The 23646-nt window shown below is 38.6% G+C and overlaps 2 protein-coding genes and 1 pseudogene across 3 annotated transcripts; 1 reads left to right on the forward strand and 2 right to left on the reverse strand.

The window, feature by feature from the left end:
- Positions 1 to 453: 453 nt before the first annotated feature.
- On the reverse strand, positions 454 to 6011 carry MRPL32 (mitochondrial ribosomal protein L32). Its single transcript, XM_019031304.4, has 3 exons — positions 5874 to 6011; positions 3246 to 3427; positions 454 to 989 (listed from the first exon to the last, which is right to left on the reverse strand). The coding sequence occupies exons 1-3, from the start codon at positions 6001 to 6003 to the stop codon at positions 735 to 737; spliced, it is 567 nt and encodes a 188-aa protein (XP_018886849.2). The 5' UTR covers positions 6004 to 6011; the 3' UTR covers positions 454 to 734.
- A 42-nt stretch (positions 6012 to 6053) lies between these two features.
- Positions 6054 to 20993, forward strand: PSMA2 (proteasome 20S subunit alpha 2). 2 transcript variants are annotated; one of them, XM_004045341.5, is made up of 8 exons: positions 6054 to 6272; positions 10904 to 10980; positions 11695 to 11827; positions 13575 to 13697; positions 15005 to 15086; positions 16480 to 16553; positions 20570 to 20627; positions 20715 to 20993. In XM_004045341.5, the coding sequence occupies exons 1-8, from the start codon at positions 6232 to 6234 to the stop codon at positions 20829 to 20831; spliced, it is 705 nt and encodes a 234-aa protein (XP_004045389.1). In that variant the 5' UTR covers positions 6054 to 6231; the 3' UTR covers positions 20832 to 20993. The 2 variants fall into 2 exon arrangements, with proteins under 2 accessions (XP_004045389.1, XP_055203669.1); XM_055347694.2 differs by lacking the exons at positions 20570 to 20627; positions 20715 to 20993 and adding an exon at positions 16840 to 18175 and having other exon boundaries at positions 6188 to 6272.
- LOC109027791 (serine-threonine kinase receptor-associated protein-like) lies at positions 18317 to 19652 on the reverse strand (annotated as a pseudogene).
- Positions 20994 to 23646: the final 2653 nt, after the last annotated feature.

The raw sequence follows: 23646 nt of genomic DNA on the forward strand, positions 1-23646 counted from the left end.
AGAGTCTATTGTTACAATGAGATAAAATTGATAAAAAGTGAAATAAACTAAAAGGACATATTAAAAGAAAAATGCAAAGAACATTCTTATCACATTTTCAGTGTGCTACGGAATCTGCTCACATCTTTACTAATAATCTCTTCCAAAACATAGGCTATCTCATATATTCTGAATATGATTTTGATTTAATGTAAAATGTAAAGAAGTACTTCTATCACCTAAGTAAATTAGTATGTTTCATAAAAGTAATTTCCTTCAAAAGCAATTTTAATTTGCTAAGAGAAAAATAAGAACAAAAACCATTCTTACTGCCACAACTACCATCTTAAAAAAAAATACCAAAAATGCAAATAATAACCTATTTCCATGTGTTACTTAAATGGAGTTATCTGTGTTAAGTATTCTTGTCTAAGAAAAGGCACTGGCAAACAAAACCAAAGCCAAAACACAGAATTTTTGCTATGAATTTTAAATTTTTTATTTTTGTTCTGGAAATTTTATGTTTACTTAAAACCTTGTATATAATAGAAACGTAATCCATTGAGCCTTTGGATAAACAAAATTTTCGGAGTTTACTCATAATATATTCTTCAAATTATCCCACACAAAACTACTTAGAAAGAATGTGTTAAACTATATTGATGATTTAAAAACAAGCACAACAACATAAAGAATCTTCCTCTATTTCAGGAGAAATGATTTACTGTGAAGTTATCCTTTTAACATCTTTGGTGTCAATTCTGGGTGAACCAGGATGGTCGCTTTCTGTCTCGTTCAATGATCCTCTTGCCCTGATCTTGTTCAGACGGTGTCTCTCCCGTGTACAGCACCACAGTCTCTATGGTGGGAGCCTTAAAAGGGCCCCCTTCTTGCTTCCCTATCTGTCGTCTGATTTCTGCAGTCTCCTTGCACACCTTTTCATAGCAGTAGGCACAAAGGACATGTTTCTGTTTCAGGTGACCACATTCAGGACAAACGTCTATGTTGTTCTTTAAAACAATAAACAAAAACGTATTTTAACAAGAGGCAATATAACGAACAAATAACCACTGACAGGAGCAATGCTTACATTTTAACTTTCTTAGGATGTTCAGGCTACATGAGGTCATCATACACCATCTAGTTCCACCTCACTTTAACAGGAAGACTGAAGACAAGCAACATTGAGTTTGAATTAGAGAAAAACTAGAACTAGAATTCAGCCAACCTGAATCTGGTATATCTTTACTTAAACACAGCAGTTGTAGTTATCTAAAAAAGAAAAAAAAAATACTCATTTCCCCTAACTCCAAATACTAAATATCAAATAAGGAATTTGTCAACATAATGAAGTGACCCATACAATCAGCATCTTAAATAAGACACCAAGGAAAAGTGAATTCCCTTTGTCTTTCAATCTATCTTAGGGAAAACAAGATAAGAACATTACAAGTTGACTTCCTTGGCTTCCTCTTTTTATCACAGTGTAATTCAAATTCCTGTATAGAATACAGGTTTCGTATATGGTATAATTTTTCTTTTTAAAAATGAACACTGATTATTCCTTAATGTAAAATTATTTTCTATGTTACATTCTTACGGTATTTTAATGATATATATATGTGTGTGTATATATATATATATAGATATATATATGCGCGTATATATATATATATATGTGTGCATATATATATAGGTATATATGTGTGTGTGTATATATATATAGATATACATATATGTATCTCCAACTTTAACTATAAAATAGAAACATTATAACCTCTAAAAGATTTATCAACTTATTCTAGATGTAGGTTTGAAAGAAAATACAAAGAAAAATACTAAACAGGATCATTAAAGAAGCTTTAAACACTTGATAAGATTAATATACTAACATCTGTGAGGCAGATAACAACAGAATTTCCTTTTCTGAAAGGAAGAAAGAGGCTTGTATATTACTTGCCTAACCATATTCTCATTTTACTCCACTACTGGAAACTGGATTGCATGCACAACTGAAGGTATGAAGACACCCAGTCAGTTGATCTTCTTTTCATGATCAAAGTACCCAACATAACACACTATATACCGTATGTAACAGAAAATAATTCAAGGAAGAAAATAAATGCACAGGATAAGAACTATTTCCTCAGAATAAATGCGATCAGGGAAGTCACATAATAGATCAGTGCAAGATCTCATTCCTAAAATCTTACGTCCTCTTAAGCAAATCTATGAATTACTGTAAGTCTTAAGTAATAAAGTGTTTTTCAGTTCTACATTTAAGTTCAGCCCCAACCATCACTCAATAATACTTTCTGGCTTAAGTTCTAAGGTTTTGCTTAACAGAATGTGGATGCTTATGAAAGTCAGCTTTCTGTTCTCGAGTTTCATCTGTATGGTGCTGCTGTTGTGGAATGCCATGAAGTAAACAGTAACTGAAATCCTAACTGTTAAAACCATACATGAACAGATCAGAGGTAATACACACTGTAATTTTTCTTTACTAGATCAATGAAGACAGTACATCCATGTTGTCAGCGAGGAGAATCTGAAATTGTCTGAGGATAGGAGAACACAAAGAAAATCTTTAAAAGAACATGAGGTCAAAAATCAGAGCTTGAAAATCTACTGCTTCATAGCTGTGTGACCACAGGCAAATTCTTTTTGCCTCAGTTTTTTCATCCTAATAATGAAGAATATCTTATTTGCTTTGGAGGGCTATAAGACATGATGAGTTATAATAAACATAAGGCACTGAGCTACATCATAGACACTTAATTGTTGTTAGCTATTTTATTACTTATCTTAGGGTTTTCCTTCATGGTATTTTGTTGGAAATGATAAAAAATAAAACAAATATGTAAGGGCTTGTAAAACCCAAGATTCAGTATACCTACTGCTTCTAGCTTTAATTCTAGGCTCTGCCATAGTTAGGATGTTTACTCATCTGTAGTTCAAAACTCACACAGCTCAAGACTGACACAGCTCACAATTCAGAAGTCATGTAGGCACCTCACAACCTCGTTCCTTGCCCAGTCTCCAAACTCACTCCTTCCTTGACTGTGTTTCTAATACTCAGGCTAGAGGACAGCAGGCTCTAGCCTTCTTATTATGTATATAATGAGAATATTGTATTTCATTTAGGCCAGAGGAAAGTAGACACATACAATCTGAGAATAATTTATTCCTAGGCTATAGGAATCTACCATGAGCTTATTCAATGGAGGACTTGAGGAAAAGCACACCCACAAAAATCAATGCATTACCTTAACTTTAATAAGCTTCTGTGGATTTCTTCTCCTACACCGGTTAACTTCAATGGTGCGTCTATTTTTGGGAGCTGCCATCCAAAAGATACTGTCCAAAAGGCTGGAATTCTCTTTACTTCCACTGGTATCATTTGCTGGCTCTGTAAACATGGCTGGGCCCTGTACTGCTAATGCTGGTCCTAGGAAATAAAACATAAGAGATACAGAATTAGTTTCTAGCTTCTAAATTACTATTTACAGATATCATTTTCCTTAACAATCAATGGTCAAACATACACACACACAAAGATTATATATAAAATTTAGAATGTGAAACTCAATAACGGGAAACCTTAGCTATTAAAATACACTAAAGCTGATACAATTATAAGGAACACAGAATTTTTTCTTAGTGGATCCTGCTGAAAAGAGATCAGTGAAATTCCATCAAGTTTCTTATCTCATAAAATACAGGACTCTGATAGGCACCTAACTTGAACAAAACAAGCAAAGAATCACTCAACTATCCACATTCCATTAATACTTGGCGGGTAGTAAGTACCTGATTAATTTACAAGTAAATCTAGACAGATTTCCTGAATACACTTCTGACCGGCACTGATGTAACTGCCAATTGCCTTTTCTTATATTCAAACTGAGTCAGGTCCTTTATGATACAACTTCTTAAGTCACTTAGTTCCTCATAATATTTAATCTTGATTCCTGTCTGCTCTCTAAAGAAAAGAGCCAGCTCACCATTTCTCTGTATGGCCTTATTTATGTGACTATCAAAGTTTCTCTTTTTCTGAATTGCTTATAAAATCAACATTCCTTTACCCTTTCCTTGCTATTTCTTAGACGTGCCATACTTTTTTTTTTTTTTTTTTTGAGACTGAGTCTCACTCTGTCACCCAGGCTAGAGTGCAGTGGCGTGATCTCGGCTCACTGCAACCTCCGCCTCCCTGGTTCAAGTGATTCTCCTGCCTCAGCCTCCCAAGTAGCTGGGATTACAGGTGTGCACCACCACGCCTGGTTAATTTTGTATTTTTAGTAGAGACGGGGTTTCACGATGTTGGCCAGGCTGGTCTTGAACTCCTGACCTTAGGTGATGGACCCACCTTGGCCTCCCAAAGTGCTGAGATTACAGGTGTGAGCCACCGCGCCCAGCCCCCATACTTCTTTTGATCTTAAGAACTCTTAAAAATACACAAAGTTCTCTAACACTTAACAACTGGCATTTATTTTCAGTATGTCCACAAGTATTGCCAAGCATGCCCCGGTGATTAACAACACAGGCTCAGGACTGTCTGTGAACTTGGGACCATTGTGAGCCTACTGTTTCAGTTGGAAAGTGTATACACCTAATGGGACTGTTGTCAAGATTATCCCAGGAAGTACATGTAGAAAGCTTGGCACATTGCTTGGCATATAGTGGCATATATTTTCTTGGTATATTTCTGGATATTATCACTTTCAGGCTGCTTAGAAATTGAGTAGAATGTAAATGCCAAAGCAATGACAGTTTCAACATCCAAGATACTTCCAATTAAAATTAATTCCAAGTGAAACATGGGAAACAGAATTCATCTCCTCAGAGCTCAAACACCACAGAAAACATGTACTGCGCGGGGAGGGAGGGAGGGAGGGAGGGAGGAAGGGAGGAAAGAAGGGAGAGAAGGGAAGGGAAGAGGAGAGGGGGGAGAGGGGAAGGGGGAGGGGAGGTGAGGGCAGGGCTGGAAAGGACAGACAGATCCAGAGAGTGGTGAGCCTTGATGCCAAGTGAGACCTGCAGAACTGTCCTCTCAGGACAACTCTGTACAAATTCCTGAACTCCACAGACTGGACCAAACTCTAGCATAGTTTCTAGCAGCATAAGGCTGTATCCTAGGATGACCTCGGCCCCCCCTTTAAAGTGCCTGCCTGAGAAAGCTCAACGCTGCCTGGAAAATTTCCTATTTATTTTGGCCAACATACCCCGATAGTAGGTCCCGAACTCCCTTAGAGCATTTCCTGGAAAGGGCATATAATTGTAAATACGTATCCCTTGCAACTAACTCGGAAGCTTTTCTTTCAAGGCCCTGAGAGCCATTCCTTCGAAATCTAATCATTAGGAAGGATAGGGCCTTTGTCTCCGAGTCTCTGCGGGAGGATAGAATCCTCCCTAAGACAACTGCGAGCTAGCAGACACAGCCGGCTAATCACATTTGCACTGACTTCACTATACTATACTTCTCTGACTCTACAGAGCCCCTACACTCCCGCCTCGCTCATTCTCCCTTTACAACGCCCAAAGTCACCTCTGCACAAACCGGGATGGAGCTCAGCTCTTTACCTGCAGTAGTTACTGAATAAAATCTGTTTTCAGCGCTTTACTTACTGGCTGGCTATGATTTATCTTTGACACAAGCTTGGGTTACATTCTGTGTACGAATGGAACAAGCAGAGGATTTTTTTTTTTTTTGCGGTGGAGGGAGCGCAAAAACAGTCGTTCTGTTCTCGCTAATATGCGAATGTCACGTACTACGTCCCCGACATGAGGCCGCGGATCAGAACCGGGGCTGAGGGCGAATTGTGTAAGCTGCGTCTGCTACGCTGCCCGAGGTCCCGTCATCAGCCCCCTCTCCCACGGAGCCCTTCTTTACCTACCCCACGGAGGACTGGGAAAGCCCAGCCGGCTCTGCGGAAGCTTCCGCAGCAGTCGCTCCCAGTAGTTTCGAAGCACTCCCCGGGCCGCAGGCCACGGCGAAACCACCAAGACCAGCATGGCCAGCGCCATTTTCCCTGCTGGAAGACCGCCCCGGTCCCGCCCCTGCTTTCAGCATGCGCACAGGCACAGAATCGGGCAAGCCTCGCGTCTTAGAACTACAACACCCCGCATGCTCTTGGAGCAGCTCTGACTCTCCTCCAATCATAGAGGGTAAAGGAAAGGCGAGGGGCGGGGAAATGAAAGGAAATCGGCCACAGTGCGCATGTGTGCGGCTGTGCTTTGGCTCTTCGGGTAAAGATGGCGGAGCGCGGGTACAGCTTTTCGCTGACTACATTCAGGTATGGAAGGGGCCCTCGAGGTCTTCAGCGTAGTCGAGGTTGCTGGTGCTCTGTCGATTTAGTTTTTCCCATTCTGACGTCGGCATTGGTGCTTCTGGAGGGTCCAGTAGGGAATGGAGGTGGAAATGCGGCTTTGCAAAGTCATTTGCCAGGCCGGCCCGGGATTCCTGGAGCTTCCTTGGTCGGAGGCTGCTGGAGGGTCGGGGGGATGCGGTTTTGCGGGGTTAACATGGGGCTGCGGGACAGTGAGGCACATAGCCAAGGATTCGCTTTCACTTTGGAGACTAGAAAAGAAGGCAGTTTTAGCTTAACCATCTCTGGGTGGCCCGTTCCGAACTCAGGATTTTTTTCCTGGCTCAAGTAGACCTGATGCGGTGGTTTCTGAAACTTGGAATCTTGGTCAAATATGTGGGGTTCCCTTTTCTTGGAAAACTCTCAGCTTTACAGTTAAGTCGGAGTCTTGGTCTCCATTTGGCACTAGTGTCTTTCAAAACCTCCCGCTTTCGGTTTCTTCGATGCGCGAATTAGAAACATAAGGACTAACAACCGAAAGCCCCTATCACTTTTTTGTGAACCCCTAACAACGAGGCAAGTTTGAGTTTTGGTCTTTTTTTGGTGGACTGGGGGGAACGTCGGGGAGGGGGATGTTTACTTTAAACAAGATTGTAGGCTTTTCTATTGTAGAAAAGGGGATTAGAATAATAAGTTTACTTTCCAGAATACAGTTGGGGCGAACCATGGCTCTCAACGTGAGAAAACCATCGCCGAAGACTTTTAAAAATTGACTGGGGAAGTTTTCTGACTTACCCATTTTCTTAAGGATCAGTAATGCCCAGTTTACTTAAAATGTACTCCTCACAACTGAAGGCAGGCGGGATCTAACTTGTTGAGTACTTTGTTAGGTGCAACTTAACCTTAACCTGCTCCATCTCTTTCCACTGCTATAATGAGTGTTATCTCAGCTTCTTACAGATGAACTAACCACAGCTTGTACAAATTAAACAACTTGTCTAAGGTCATCGGTGAGTAGCTGAGTTGACATTCAAACTGGGTTTTTCTTCTGATAACAAAAATACACTTTCCATTACATAACGTTGTCTTAAATTCCAAAAGTACTTTTCTCTTGGCAGTTTTCAGTAAGCAGTGGGTGTATGTAATAGTTTTTTTGTAACCTTTGAACGAGATTAATTTAATTATGCAATAAAAGGTCTCATATTACATATGACAGAATAGTGTGTGCAGGATGTATTCACTGTTCCTATTTGTGAAGAAAACAAATGTGGTCCTTTTTTTAGGGACAGGGACTTGGCAGCCTCCAGCTCTTGGGCTCAAGGGACCCTCCTGCCTCAGTCTCTGGAGTGGCTGGGACTAGAGGTGTGCACCACCCTGCCTGCTAATTTTTTTTTGTAAGGCATGAGGTCTTGCGATGTTACCCAGGCTGCAAATGTGGTCTTTTATCGCGAAGAAAGTGTAATCCTAGTGGAGCTGAAAACATAAAACAACCGTATACCTTCAGGGACTGAATCTTTTTATAACAAATTTTCTTTATTAAAATAAACTTTTGGCCAGGCAGGGTGACTCACACCTGTAATCCCAGCTACTCAGGAGACTGAGGCAGGAGGATCACTTTAGCCCAGGAGTTCAAGACTAGCCTGGGCAACACAGCAAGACCCTATCTCTGAAAAAAATTAAAAAATTAGCCAGGCATGTGCCTGTAATCCAAGCTATTTGGGAGGCTGAGGGCGAGAGGAGCACTTGAACCCAAGAGTTTAGGATTCAGTGAGCTGTGATTCTGCCACTGCACTCCAGCCTGGGTCACAAAGTGATACCCCATATCTAAAAGTTTTTTTTAAAAAAACCAAACGTGTGTGTGTGTGTGTGTTTTAACATGGTGGATTCAGCTGTTTTAGATAAAAAGAAAATATTTGTTTCTAGCCTCTCGTAATCAGAAGTAAACTAATGGTGGAAGGGACTAGAGACCATACAGGATGAAACAGTTCTTGTGGACTACATTTGGTTGAGGAATTGACAATAAATGAGTAAACAAATTGGTACCTACTAATACATTCTTTTACTAAGGAATTTTATTTTAAAAAGGGTGAAGGAAGGAATATGACTTTAGATTGAGTAATCAGGAAAGGCTTGTGCTTGGGGGTGATTTTTGAGACTGGAAGATTAAAAGTAGCCAGCTATTTGAAGATTTAGGAATAAGGAGACTTGTAGACAGAGGGAACAGCATGTATGAAAGCCCTGAAACTGGGAAGGAGCTTGAGCTCTTAAAGGAATAAAAATGAGGCAAATGTGCTGTAGTGAGCAAGGAGGTAATGTGGGAGAGGGCTAATCGTGTAGGACTTTGTAGGCCAGAGAAGGAGATTTTATTTTACGTGAACAAAGAAGTTATTACAAAATCTAAGTGTAGGTGACATGGTCCAAAGGTAACTTTGGCTGGGGGTGGAAGTAAGGTTGAGAAAGAGGAAAACCAGTTAGAAGGCTATTTCAGTTATCCCATGTAGGGATGCTGATGCTATGGAATGGGATAGTGGCATTATGGAATATAAAGATGGTTGATTGCTCAGCCGGCTCACAGGTTAGTGAGCTTTCACGCAGAGAAATCATGCAGTAGTAAAGATAGGTATGTACAGGTAATAGGAACAGAGAAATGGTAGCTATTAAGTTTACATGAGCCTTTAAATGTTACCCAGGGGTATATGAATTAGGTATTGAACAATAATTGAAAGTTGGATGGACCCAGAAAGTTATGATATGATTATTGAAATAGTGACTATTAAAGGAAAAAAAGTTCAGCCTAATTTTTTAATTTAAATGTCAGTTGATGTTATTCTGCTCAAATTAATTATATCAAGAGCCTTAAAGCTGTCACCCTTAGGTCTGTTTCTTTAATTGGTCTAGATGTGTCTCTGTCAGCCAAATGATTGTGGATTCCTGGTATTAGGTTATGTGCTGGAATCCTGACTGAACATAGCTACTTTATTGAGGAAGACAAATATTGTAAAAATAATAAAGAGACTGAGGCAGGAGGATTGCTTGAGACCAGGTGTTTGAGACCATCCTGGGCAGCATAGCAAGACCCTGTTTCTAAAAAAAAAAAAATAACAATTCAGATATGATGAATCTTAGACAAAGAGGAAGTACAGGACATCACAGGCATCAGTGAATAGGTATTCAACTTAATCTGAGGGTTCAGGGCAACTTCCCTTAGGACATGATTGAATGAAAGGAGTTCACAGGGCAATAGAGAAATGCATTTCAGATGGAGGGATTAGCTTGTCAATGAGGCGTTTGAAGTCTGAGAGTAGTCTGTGTGTTTTGAGCAAGGAGGGATGGAGTTAAGATTTGAGTGACCAAGGGAATATTCGTAATTATATGAAGAGAAAATATGGCCTTCTGAAATTTATATTTTCATTAGTAGACGGGAGATAAGGACCTAGCTGTGTCACTTTGGACAAATTACTTTCACTCAGACTTTATCTATGAAATTAGGTTGGTTTATGATGATTCCATTTAAACAACTAGGTTGAAATAAAGGATAACGTTAAAAGGCCAGTTTGAGACTTGCGTTTAGCTACCAAATCCATGGAACCAGATCTGTTAAGTGTGACCATCTCGTGCTTCTAGAAATAGTTGTATATTATATAGAGAATACTTAATTGTGAGTGATATCTAGGTCTTATTGTCTTAGGCCATGTCTGTTTTCTAAAACCACCCTCCGACTTGAAATATGTGCTGCTGTTTGGTTTTTAACAGACACATACATGTTCTTAATAACATTACTATTCAGTATGTGCTTGTTACTGATTTTATGCCAGAGAGTTTTATAGGAATTACTTCACTTAATCACAACAATGCTTTGAAATAGGTACAGGACCCTTGTAGGGGACGGTGATTTCAGGACCCCCACAAATACCAAGTCAGGGCGTATTCAAGTCCTGTAGTCAGCCCTGTGGAATCCACTGATACGGAAAACCAGTTGTGGTTACTGTGTCCTCATTTTACAGGTGAGAAAACAGGCATAGAAAACTTAGGGTGAAAAGAAGCAACAGTAATACCACTGCTCCATGTGGCAGACAAAAAACAACCAAAGAGAAAGTAGTGCTTCAGTAGGAGTATGTTCCAATTGCCTTGTAAACTTGGTTTCTTTCTTTCTGTCTTTCTCTTTTTTTTTTGAGATGAGGTTTCGGCCTTGTTGCCCAGGCTAGAGTGCAATGGTGCAATCTTGGCTTACTGCAACCTCCACCTCCCGGATTCAAGCAATTCTCCTGCCTCAGCCTCCCAAGTAGCTGGGATTACAGGCATGCGCCACCATACCCGGCTAATTTTTGTATATTTAGTAGAGACAGGGTTTCACCATGTTAGTCAGGCTGGTCTCGAACTCCTGACCTCAGGTGATCCACCCGTCTTGGCCTTCCAAAGTGCTGGGATTACAAACTTGAGTCATTGCGCCCAGCTGTAAACTTGGTTTCTGTGCCACTTCATGATAGAGGTCAAAGGCCAGTTACTCCCTGGAGTTGGATAAATTGGATTTGACCTGTATGTCTGCACTATCTCAGAGATGTTCTTACAATAAATATTTGATGATATGTGAACTTACAAATACCTGTGTTTCTTTTAAGCCCGTCTGGTAAACTTGTCCAGATTGAATATGCTTTGGCTGCTGTAGCTGGAGGAGCCCCGTCCGTGGGAATTAAAGGTAATGAAATGCTTCATTCATTTCAGATGCCTGTTAGTAGTTATCCTAATTATTTTGGAATTCATTAGTAATTAATTTATACAGAGCTGCAGCAGTATAATTTTTAACAATTTTTTGTTAATTTACAGTGTTTTGGAGTTTAAATAGTAATAAGTCTAAGGTCATTCCAATTTCTTTTCAAAGTAAATAGTAACACCTTTATCTGTTAGTTGTGATATTCACAATAGTCTTTCTTATTCAGAAAACTGAGTCTTTTTTTGTTTTTCCACTGATTATATCACTACTTCCTGGCAGTTTTTATCCTTACAATTTAGGAAAGCTTAATTATAAAACATAAGCTAAATGTGTTGTGTTTCACTTTAAAAGCCTGTATCATTTATTGTAAATTTCATGTTATAAGAATATTGGGACAAGTAGACAGAAATCCCTTATTTTAAAACATGTGAACTCTCAGGTATCCTTAGAGTGCTTTACGAAAGTTTATGTAATACCTTTAGCTGTAGGGAGGATTTTTTTGTGTAGTACTAGATGACCAGTGAGGGAAAAACTGACTTACCATTTCTTAGGTAATTTTGGTAATAGGACTCCGGAAGAAAAGGTTTTATAAATTAAAGGAAATAAAGGAGTTTGCGTTTAGCGCATCCATAATTAGAAAGCTGTTAAAACAGTCTTAAAAATGATTAAACATTTATGTCTCTCTCTTTTTTTTTTAAGCTGCAAATGGTGTGGTATTAGCAACTGAGAAAAAACAGAAATCCATTCTGTATGATGAGCGAAGTGTACACAAAGTAGAACCAATTACCAAGCATATAGGTTTGGTGTACAGTGGCATGGGCCCCGATTACAGGTACTTTATACTTTTTATAGTGTTTCTCACCATCTCATGAATTGATTGTAATCTGTATTTTCAGGAGAAAAAACCAAGGTTGTTTTCCTTTAATCTTCCAGTTCCTCTTTTTGTGTGTGCTTTGTTTAGCAATAGCAGCCTCGTTGAGAGCTGAATTTAGTTTGCCTGTATAGGTTACTTTAAAGAGAATAACTCAGATGTGAAAGAGGAGGTAGATAGATTACATAACTCCTCTTTTCTCTGTTTAGCGGACTTTCCCTTCTGACATATTCCTCTTCTACTATCCAGGAACTGGGCGTAAGGGCTTTAGTTTTCGCCAGTGCAGTTTAAAAATGATAAAAGCAATTTAAGTTATAATAAACTATATTTTAAAAAGTATGAGGCAACAAAAGAAAGTATCACCATCCAGAGTTATCTTTTTTCCTGTTCTTCACAAAGGAACAAAATTCTCAAACACCACTGCAAGTTGTTGAGTGTGGCAGCCAACCAGGATCCCAATGCTTGTATAATCACCCCCTTTATATTTCACAGGAAGAGAGAATAATCTTGTTACTCAGGGTACCAGCAAGTTGAAAGAGATTGACAGCTTTCTGTGTCTGTCATTTAAACAAGTAAAAGGAGTATTACTTTATTGCTCATGATTTTGTGGAGCAAGATAGGTAGAGGCAAAGTTTCACTTCAATGAATCAACGCAACAAGGTCAGTGGAATGTGATCAGGCAGTGAATCTTGTCACCACTATATAGGCTGGATACTGCATTGTGCTGCCACTGATAGGATAAACTGAGGGATGGGACATGACTGTCACACAGAGGGAAAATGTGCATATTTCAGATCAGTAGTATATGAGCTGGCAAAGATAAATCCTATTTGTCTTGCTAATATATTTGATTGTTATATAATATCTTCTTAATCTCTTTTGACAAATTTTACTTCTGAAAAAAAATTTTAAGAGACAGGGTCATGCTGGGTATTGCTTTTATCATTTTAAACTGCACTGGAGAAAACTAAAGCCTTATGCCCAGTTCCTGTATAGTAGAAGAGGAATATGTCAGAAGGGAAAGCCCATTAAACAGAGAAAAGAGGAGTTATGTACTCTGTCTCCCTCCTCTTTCACATCTGAGTTATTCTCTTTAAAGTAACCCAGGGTCTTGCCCAGGCAGGTCTGAAACTCCTGGCCTCAAGTGATCTTCCTGCCTCAGCCTTTTAAAGTGTTGGGATTACAGGCGTGAAACACTGCACCTAGCCGAATTTTACATTTTTAGTTACTTACAAGTAGTTTCTTACTGTTTCTTAATCTCTGAAGGGTACTCTGTGAAGCACAGGCAGAGAGATTGAAACAGTCTGCAGAAAGTAGTGACCTGAAGTGAGAAAAATATGCTCAGAATTGTGTGCCTGTGTGTTTATGTGTGCTTGTATGTGTGTGTGGGCTGGGGTGAGCTGTAAAAAGACAAGCGGCTGCCCTTGGATGGGGGTACAGTCTTGAAGAAGCCGTGGAGCAAGATAAAGTTCTCATTTTTGTACATTAAATCTGTTACTTTTAAGCTAACTGGTACTCTGATGCTCTGATATTTTCTTCTATATCAACTGGAATCCAGTGTTAGAGTAAGACTAGCTTTGATCCAATAGCCACCATTAGAGAGATACATGTTAAACTTGTGCTGCAGGTACATGCCTGTAAAAGGAGAATGAGTCTTCAGGTAGTAGAGCATGTTCTGTGTAATTAAATCTTATTTTTTCCTTGTTAGAGTGCTTGTGCACAGAGCTCGAAAACTAGCTCAACAATACTATCTTGTGTACCAAGAACCCATTCCTACAGCTCAGCTGGTACAGAGAGTAGCTTCTGTGATGCAAGAATATACTCAGTCAGGGTAAGTTGCTTTTTTTACTTGAAATGTGCCATGAATTGTAGGGGGAAGTTATTTTAAAGAGTAGATATATAAATAGAGTGGGACTTACCATTTCTGTATTTGCTTAACAAGTGGACAGAATCACTATGATGAATATTTCTGATCTTATCTGGCTCTGGAGTATTTATTTAAGGAAAAAAATGTGTTTTCTTGTTGCTTATGTAACAGCAGAAAGCAGCTTCTAGATATACAAAGTTCTTTTGCCAGTGATTAAAACACTTTATGGACAGACAATCATTGCAACTTTAAATTTTTTTTTTTTTTTTTTTGAGTCAGAGTCTCACTCTGTCGCCCAGGCTGGAGTGCAATGGCATGATCCTGGCTCACTGCAACCTCTGCCTCCTGGGATCAAGCAATTATGCGTCAGCCTCCTGAATAGCTGGCACCACAGGCGTGCATCACCATGCTTAGCTAATTTTTTTTTTTTTTTGTATTTTTTTGGTAGAGATGTGGTTTTGCTATGTTGGCCAGGCTGGTTTCAAACTCCTGACCTCAAGTGGTCTGCCTGTCTTGGCCTCCCAAAGTGTTGGGACTGCGCCTGGCCGCTACTTTCAAATTTATCTTTCTAACCAGAAATGATGGTAAGCACATGATGAAAGCAGCTCTTGGACGTATTCATATTTCTTTTCATTCCCCAGTTTCTTAAGTTTGGGTGTAGATGAGATAGCATATAGGTAGTTGTTGATACGTAAACCTAGTGGAAAAGCTGCATTAACTGAAAGTTGTCATTTTGTAATAGGTAAACCTAGTGGAAAAGCTGCATTAACTGAAAATTATCATTTTGTAATAGGTAAACCTAGTGGAAAAGCTGCATTAATTGAAAGTTGTCATTTTGTAATAGGTAAACCTAGTGGAAAAGCTGCATTAACTGAAAGTTGTCATTTTGTAATAGGTAAACCTAGTGGAAAAGCTGCATTAACTGAAAGTTGTCATTTTGTAATAGGTAAACCTAGTGGAAAAGCTGCATTAATTGAAAGTTGTCATTTTATTAGGACACTAAATGTTACTACACACTTATTAACCACAGTGTCTTAGTTAACACGCTGTTCAATTCAAATTTTTTTTTATTTGGCTACCATTCCTCACTACCATAAAGAGAATTAGTTTTGAATTGATTCATTCAGAAAGGTGTTAAATACTTTCTAAGGAACTTAAAAGTCTAATTCAGTTTGCCTGATAATTTGCTTTATTTGAGAGTACTGATAAATTCTTGAGGATGACTTTAACACCATGAAAATGCCAAGTAATTTTCATTTTCCTCTCTGCAGTGGTGTTCGTCCATTTGGAGTTTCTTTACTTATTTGTGGTTGGAATGAGGGACGACCATATTTATTTCAGTCAGATCCATCTGTAAGTATCATTTGATGTATTTGAGGGATTTGTTAAAAGTGCTCTTTGAATATGTAACAGAAATAGAAGCCATAAAAACTTTACAATTTAGCAGTATTTTCTTCTTTTCTCTTGGGCTTTAGAAAGTATGAGGTTGTGCATTTTTGTGTGTATATTTAAAATTTTGGTAATTTGGTCTTCTGATAAGGAAGCTGTATTAGTTCTACCCTCTTTTGCCATGTTCATTAACTTCATACACTTGGGTGATTTGTTGAAATAGTTATCAAATGTATTTAAACCTGTTACTTCGGGAAATACTGCAATTGAAGATGTGGATCTGGAGGACAGTGTTGTAGTGTTTGCCATCAGTTGAATCTTGGGGCTGACTTGAGTGAGTTTTCCAGCAAAAACATTAATCTATCTTGAATTCAGTGTTTTGCAAAAATGATTGTGTAATTGGTACCTTGGGTAAGTTGTCTGCTCTAATGCAGAAGAATGGTATCTGAATAGAAGGTGTTTGTAAAGGATAATACTACTCCACATCTGTCCCATTTGCTATGAGAACCTTAAGACAAAATTCAAGATTAGGAAATGATCTTTCATGTTTTATGGATTATTAGATAATTACAAGTTCACTCAATGCAAACCTTATAATCTACTTTTATAACCTGAGATGGCAAAAGAAAAATATTTTGGTTGTTAATTAAATCAGAAAAATAAGTATTTTGGGAACTTTGATAGTGTTGTTACTCCATCTCTGAGCTTCCGAAGCTAAATGACAGGCCCTCTTATCTTCCTTTCCAGAAGGTAGCAGAAGCCACCATTTCTGGAATCCTGATTTTATCTTTTGTCCTATTTTCCTCTGTTGTATCTAAAAAACAATTGTTTTCATTTAAAACATATTGGATTATGTTTCTTTTGGTATTTTTTTCTAGTGAGATGCTCTCTTTTTAATTCACTAATGATCAAGAGTTGATCACCATTTTTCAGATTTATATGATAGATTTTTAAATCGCTTCAGTCTATTAAACTAAAATACTACTCTTGATTATTTGCTTTAAGTTAACCTCAGTTTCTTTTAACTGGATTTTTTACATAATTTTACACTTAATTGCATCATCACCAGCTCATCAGTTTGATGAGTTCTGATATATGTAAATGCCTGAAGAAACCATTACTACAATGAGGATATCAAAAATTTCCAGAACCTCCAAAAGTTTCTTCATGCCTCTTTGGTTTCCATCCTTCTAGCCTTCTTAAAAAATAACCTATTCTGTGACGTTTTCCATTCTAATAATATTCTGTGACCTTCGAAGTTAGAGAACAATTAATAAAGCTAAAAATTAAATGGCAGGGCAATATAATTGTATTTGTGTTTTAAAATATGGTTTTTTACTCTTTCTTTCCTGATTAGGGAGCTTACTTTGCCTGGAAAGCTACAGCAATGGGAAAGAACTATGTGAATGGGAAGACTTTCCTTGAGAAAAGGTAGGCCTACTCATTGTAACTGCATTCATTAGCAAACTCACTTTATGGTTTTTGGTGCTCTTTAAGTAAATTAATATCATGGGACTAAAGAAACTTGCTATATTACTCTGTATATGAATCTAGTTACAGATAAACCAAAAACTTCCCTCCCTTCTAGTTTCCTAGACTTCAGTATATTAAGTGATAATTAATATTCATTTCCTAAGGAGTTCTCTTTCTACATTCTATGGTTTCCTAAATGCTTTTGGTTTTTTTACTTTTTACTTCACTTTTTGTGCCATTTCAGGAGGGAAAAAAAGAACATTGAATCTGGAATAAAACATTTGGGGAGACAAATTTTTAAATGATTTAATGATAACAGTACGACAGTAAAAAAAATTGTGAAACCAAATGCCTGGAGTTGAAGGTATATTAAATATTTGATACATGTGCTTGATAAAAAGTGGAGCACTATGTGAAAATCTGTCGGTGCCCAAGTACAAGCTGCTCTCACTTATTTCCAGCTGTATTCTAGTCTCAGTGTTACTGTAGTCCTTCGGAACTCTCCAAGCTTTTGAAGAAGAAAATGTTTTATTTCTTGATATGTAATAGTTGCACATATTTTTGCAGTACATGTGATATTTTGATACCTGTATGCAGTGTCAAATCAGGGTAATTGGATATCCATTACCTCAAACATCTGTCTTTTCTTTGTGTTGGGAACATAGCAGATCTTCTAGCTGTTCTGAAATATACAGTAAATTGTTAACGATAATTTCCTGACTGTACTATTGGACACCAGAACTTATTCCTCCTGTCTGACCGTATTTTTAGACCCCTTAACCAACTTCCTTCATTTCTTCTTCCCTTCTCCCTTCCCAGCCTCTGGTAACCACTGTGCTACTCTCTCCCTCCATGAGATCCACTTTTTTAGCTCCCACATATGAGTGACAACATGCAATATTTATCTTTCTGTGCCTGGCTTATTTTGCTTAACATAATGACCTCGAGTTCCATCCATGTTGCTGCAAATGACAGGATTTCATTTTTTTATGGCTGAATAATAATAAAAAATTTCGTAACTCTGTTTAACAGATGAGCCTTCACAGTACATTTTTCACGTAACGTTAAGGTTATTAAAAATCTTAGGCCTGGGTTTAAATGGTAAACTTAATCTTAGGCTCTTAAAGCACTTTTTCATTTTTCTTTTATATATTAATGAGTCTTCCAAAGATTTCACATTGTTATTACATGATATGTTATGATTTGTTTTATTTTTTGTTTCAGAGGCATTTTATTTAGACAACTAAAAATAATTAGATGTTCAGAACCAGTGTACAATGAAAGAAATAAAACCAGTTACTTTATCATGTATTCCCTCTTTACAACCAAAGCAAAAAACAACAGCAACAAAGACATTCTGCTTTAAGGGAAAAGTCAGACAAATAAGCCAATATATTTTTCTTCTCCATAATGACATAAACAGCTGCAAGAACTCTTAATTGTAATAAGAGAAGTCGGATGTTATCTTGTACATATTCATTAAAAAGATGACAGGCCATTGTACTACAAGAGGATAACTCAACCTCCCTTCATCTGATACTCTTGAGATTTCACTTATGGGTAACACCATGTTAGTTGTTCCAGCAATGGAGCTAATTCATATTCCTCATTATTTATTGCTGTTTTTGCCTTAAGCAGAGAGTAACTCTGGAAGGCTGATGCTTTTCTCTGCTTGCTCGTTCTAGTCCAGTTGTATGCTGTCTGTGGCACATGCTTGATGTTCAGGCCTTAACTTGAGGAGTTGAAGAATAGATGGAATCTGAATTCTCTGAAGCAATTTCTTCTAGCTCTTCTCTTGTCTTTGGAAAACCAATCTTTGTCTTTGCCAGCTCACCACTATCTTCTTCAGGAAGCACACATTTCCAAAGGCCGTATGTTTTTCCTACCACAGTTTGCCAGTCTCAGTGTTCCATCTTCAGAACCACTGGCATAGAGTTCTCCATCAGGATCAAATCTCACACAGTGAATAGGACCAGAGTGTCCTTTGTAGGATTCTAATTCTTCTCCACTATTATCATCATACTTACAAGTTTAACATCTTCACCACCTGCAACAAGAAATTCTTTCTCAAGGTGAAGAGATTCAGAGTTAATGGTTGCAGGAGCTTGAAAGGATTTAATTGGTTCCAAACTTACTGTACTGTCAAAAGCACTGGATCAGCCATAAGTTATTACCAAAATCTCTCCCTCAGGAATATATTCCATACTACTAGCCAACATAATAAAATTCAGAGATTTCACTTCTGTCATAGTAGCATGATCCCAAAGTCTTAACAGTTTTGTCATCAGAAGAAAGAATCTGTTTATCCTCACTGTACCATAGGGCCTTTTTAATATCAGAGCTGTGATCACTAATTTCCTCAGGTTCTGCTTCGGGTTTGTTCAAGTCATATATGCAAAACAGTTTATTCTGTCCCCTGGTTAACAAATAATTACTATCCTGCATGAAATCCATAGTCTTAATAATGTGTTTATGAGCCAGGGTCATCAGTTCATCTCCTGGGATAGCATCCCACACTTTGTGAAATCTGCAGCTGCTGTGGCTGCTTTGGTGGCATCCTTATTCAGTGTTGCACTCCAAACAGCATCTTTATGACCCAAAATTGTCCCAATCCAGTCTCCTGTATCTCCCTGGCATAGCATAGGTTTGCCATCTTTGCAGGCACTGATTTAGAAATACTCATAAGACTGGCCAGGCGCAGTGGCTCACGCCTGTAATCCCAGCACTTTGGGAGGCCGAGGCAGGCGGATCACCTGAGGTCAGAAGTTCGAGACCAGCTGGGCCAACATGGTGAAACCCCGTCTCTACTAAAAATACAAAAATTAGCCAGGAGTGATAGCGCGCGCCTGTAATCCCAGCTACTCGGGAGGCTGAGGCAGGAGAATCACTTGAACCTGGGAGGCGGAGTTTGCAGTGAGCCAAGATTGCACCACTGCACTCCAGCCTGGGCGACAGAGCAAGATTCTGTCTTGAGGGAAAAAAAAGCCCCTAAGGCATGATGCCACTGAAGGCCAAGTCAGCCACGGGCCATATGTGGCCAGAACAGGTGAGCAGCATCAGTCTCGTTGCTATGGAGGTGGTGAACCCAGTGATTGGGCTGGTGGGCTGAGGGTCATCCTTGTCTTTTCTCTGGTACAGCGCCCGGGGTTCCTCCAGGCTTCACCCTAACACAGGCTGAGCAGAGAAAAAGGAAAAGGTGGCACCGAGATTAGGAAGGAGCTAGGGAGGGGCTGGGGAGTCTGGGAAGGGTGAGCAACGGTTGACAATGGAGGGAGGAAAGTAGGGGATGGGGAGAACCGAAGAAACGACCCAGCCACTCTTCGCACCGTCCACACTGGTATCGGCAGGAAGTGACATGTTATGTTTTAACTTATAAGAAAAAGATTTTAGCAAAGTTCTGATTTTTCTGTGTTTTAAAAATTATAATAATGCCACCACATCCTGATTGTTAAAATATTTATACTTAAGAAGTTTCCTGGCTGGGTGTGTTGGCTCGTGTCTGTAATCCCAGCACTTTGGTAGGTCGAGGCAGGCGGATCACGAGGTCAGGAGATCGAGACCATCCTGGCTGACACAGTGAAACCCATCTCTACTAAAAATACAAAGAAATTAGCTGGGCGTAGTGGGCGCCTGTAGTCCCAGCTACTTGGGAGGCTGAGGCAGGAGAATGGCATGAGCCCGGGAGGTGGAGCTTGCAGTAAGCCAAGATAACTGTGTCTCAAAAAAAAAAAAAAAAGTTTCCTAAATTAAACTCATTTTAGGGTCATACCGTTCATGATGTTGGGAATTGAGCACCAGATATTGTCAGTTTTTTTAATCTGGGGACAGCTACAAGGAGGTGATTAAAAGAATGTGTAATTTAGTATTTTTAAGATGTTTAGAGTTTTAAAAACTTACGTTGTTGCTGTCATTGTATTTAAATAGTTATAAAGAATATAAACAATGATATAAGTAATTTTTTTTAAATTCTTCAGATATAATGAAGATCTGGAACTTGAAGATGCCATTCATACAGCCATCTTAACCCTAAAGGTTAGCTCAGTATTCAACAACTGGATTTACAATGATTTCATGATTAACTGCTTAGAAAATTGACCTTTTTTCCTCCCTCCTCAATAGGAAAGCTTTGAAGGGCAAATGACAGAGGATAACATAGAAGTTGGAATCTGCAATGAAGCTGGATTTAGGAGGCTTACTCCAACTGAAGTTAAGGATTACTTGGCTGCCATAGCATAACAATGAAGTGACTGAAAAATCCAGAATTTCAGATAATCTATCTACTTAAACATGTTTAAAGTATGTTTTGTTTTGCAGACTTTTTGCATACTTATTTCTACATGGTTTAAATCGACTGTTTTTAAAATGACACTTATAAATCCTAATAAACTGTTAAACCCACCTTCCAGCCTTTTAGGAGTTGCTAAAATTTTAACAGTTATTTCCTGCTTTTTATCACCGTTGATTTCTGAAGACTACATTGCAAAGCAGAATGATGAAATGACTTTTTTGTTGTCAGGCAATTTTGGTTAAGTCAAATCTTAATGCCCTCTTTGCTATCAGATGTTGCCTGTGTTTCCATGAAGCAAAATGCTGATTTTGGTAAAAAACATGACTGCTTCTAGAGCTGGGAGGATCTGCAGACTTTCACGGATTCATGGAACAAGAAAAGAAGCATAGGTACTTTTAGGTGCCATTAGGTATTGATCAGTGAAATCCTAGGGTGCTCTATGAGATTGTACTAGGCCTATGAAGAGTGGTAAGCCAAATAGGTCTCCATGGGAGATACATTATGTAAATAAATAAACAATGGTTTGCTGGTTCCTGTTGGTGTCTCCACAAGTAGGTAAACATGTTTTAAAGGAACCCGGGTTCTTAGATTTTGTTAGACTTTTTAAACTCAAGGATGAGCATAAGTGCTTGAAATAAAATGCTAATACTTAAGTGTCAAAACTATGGCTTAAGGCTCTTGTTAATTCATTAATGTAATCTCAGTATAATAAGTAGCTTCACTATAATGAAAGTTATAATTAAGTATCTGCACTCATACGAAGGCAGTGCTTAGTTTTTTGGTTTTTTAAAAATTTTTTTTAAGGCATCTTAGGATAAAATCATTAATTTGGTTTACAGAACATAAGGAGAGTTTATAAGCATAATCATTCTTACCAACGTGAAAGTATAGTGGGCAATTCCATGATTTAAATGGAGCTCAGAAGATTCTAAGATTTAGTTAAGGGCAAAAGAACCTTATTTTGGAGATTTTTCTCAGGGTCCCCAGTTCTGTTCCCTACCATCACTATAACACCCATATCTTGTTTTAGGTGGCAAAAGCATTATAGGAGATGAAAGATGGTAACTTTGGCTTCCTGTTTCAAGATGTTTATCTTGGCCTTGTCTAATAATCTCTCTTATGGGCTCCTGATATATTTTGACTTTGGCACACTAGAAAGCGGACATAGTAGCAAAAAGGTCTTTGAAGTCAAGTCTCAGCTATCTCACTTACTGGCTGAGTGACTATGTGAGGTAATTATCTCAGGGTTGGTTGGTTGGTTTGTGTTTTGAGACAATCTCTCTGTCACCCAGGGGGGAGTGCAGTGGCGTGATCTTGGCTCACTGCAACCTCGTCCTCCCAGGCTCAGGTGATCAATCCTTTTACCTCAGCCTCCCGAGTGGCTGGGACTACAGGCGCGTACCACCATGTTTGGTTTATTTTTGTATTTTTAGTAGAGACGGGGTTTCACCATGTTGCCCAGACTGGTCTCCAACTCCTCAGCTCAAGCGATTGACCCACCTTGGCCTCCCAAAGTGCTGAGATTACAGGCATGAGCCGCTCTGCCCGGCCATATCTCAGGGTTTCCTAAGGACTAAATTTGATAACACAAGTTAAAGCCTGGTGTGGTTAATAGTTACTCTGTTAACTGCCGTTGAATTTGTTTAGTCCTTCTATAATGTCCAGTATCAAAAGAGCAAAGCAATGTCAAAATTCTACAAATCAAAGAAGGGAAAATTAAAGGCATGTTAATATTTCAGAGGTAAGGAAAACTCATGTAGGTTTTTATTGTGTGCTAACAAAATTAGTCCTAAAGAATAAAGGGAGGAAAAATCAGCTGAACCAGATTTGATCCAGGTTCTGTTTTCCACCTCCTGCCCCCATTAAATGCAAAGCCCAGTTCCAGTTCAAGCTGCCTACAACACTTCTCCCTTTGTTCTGTTTATTCTTTCCACGGGCCTTAAAATTAAGTTGTTCCTTTTTGTCCCAGTTCTTAGAGTTCTTTGATGTAGCAACCCACTGCATTCCTAAACATTCCAAAACTCTTGAACCATTTCCAGCCTGTGGATTTTAGCTTAAGTATCATAATGTTTCTAATGTTCAGAGCCTCTCCCTTCTTTTGGTTCATTTTGTATCTTCTAACCCTTAAAACATTTTAACTCCATTTGTTCTACTTCCTCCCAGTTCCCTACTGAACCATGAATTTAAATTTGCAAAGCAATTATTAGCAGTGAAACATGGAGATGTTTAAAATTCACATACACAGGCAATAAAGAATACTAATACAGAGCCTTATAATTATCAAGTGCTGATAACACTCAAGCATCCCTGAAGGAAAAAAAAAAACCCAACCTTGAGATAATTACCTTGCACAGTGTCTCAGGCATCAAGTAGGTGATAAGTGAACATTGAAGGGTTTTCATCTATTGCTCAGTTTTCTTCATAGAATGAAACTGCCAACTCTTAGTACTTACCTCACCTTTTTTTCAGGAGTCTACTCACCCATGTAGGCAAGCTCTCTGAGCCCCCCATTGCAAAGAAGAGCAAGTTGATGTTCAGTGAATTGCCCAAGAACATATAGGAGTTGAGAGTTCCCTTGGATTAGAATCCTGATTTCCTGAAAACCAGTCCTGGTGGTTCTGTATGAAAGTCACATTGCTTCACACAGTTCCTTCAATTTAGAGCTCCTCCCTCCACCCTGTTCTCAAGAAACTTATGAAACATCTGGCTGCCAATTATCTGATAACTTCCTAAGCATGAGCATATTTAAAAAGTTAAGTAAAA

The sequence above is a fragment of the Gorilla gorilla genome, chromosome 6 (assembly GCF_029281585.2).
Source record: "Gorilla gorilla gorilla isolate KB3781 chromosome 6, NHGRI_mGorGor1-v2.1_pri, whole genome shotgun sequence".
In the NCBI taxonomy this organism is placed as follows: domain Eukaryota; kingdom Metazoa; phylum Chordata; class Mammalia; order Primates; family Hominidae; genus Gorilla; species Gorilla gorilla.

Bases quoted from the DNA above. Each gene is read 5' to 3' on its own strand.
- PSMA2 (XM_004045341.5), top strand. From the start codon at position 6,232: ATGGCGGAGCGCGGGTACAGCTTTTCGCTGACTACATTCAG. The intron at 6,273-10,903 runs GTATGGAAGGGG...GTTTCTTTTAAG, and splicing joins TTTTCGCTGACTACATTCAG to CCCGTCTGGTAAACTTGTCC. The intron at 20,628-20,714 runs GTTAGCTCAGTA...CCTCCTCAATAG, and splicing joins CAGCCATCTTAACCCTAAAG to GAAAGCTTTGAAGGGCAAAT.
- MRPL32 (XM_019031304.4), bottom strand. From the start codon at position 6,003: ATGGCGCTGGCCATGCTGGTCTTGGTGGTTTCGCCGTGGCCTGCGGCC. The intron at 3,428-5,873 runs GTAGGTAAAGAA...TTTATTTCCTAG, and splicing joins CTTTCCCAGTCCTCCGTGGG to GACCAGCATTAGCAGTACAG. The intron at 990-3,245 runs GTAATGCATTGA...ATTGTTTTAAAG, and splicing joins AGAAGCTTATTAAAGTTAAG to AACAACATAGACGTTTGTCC.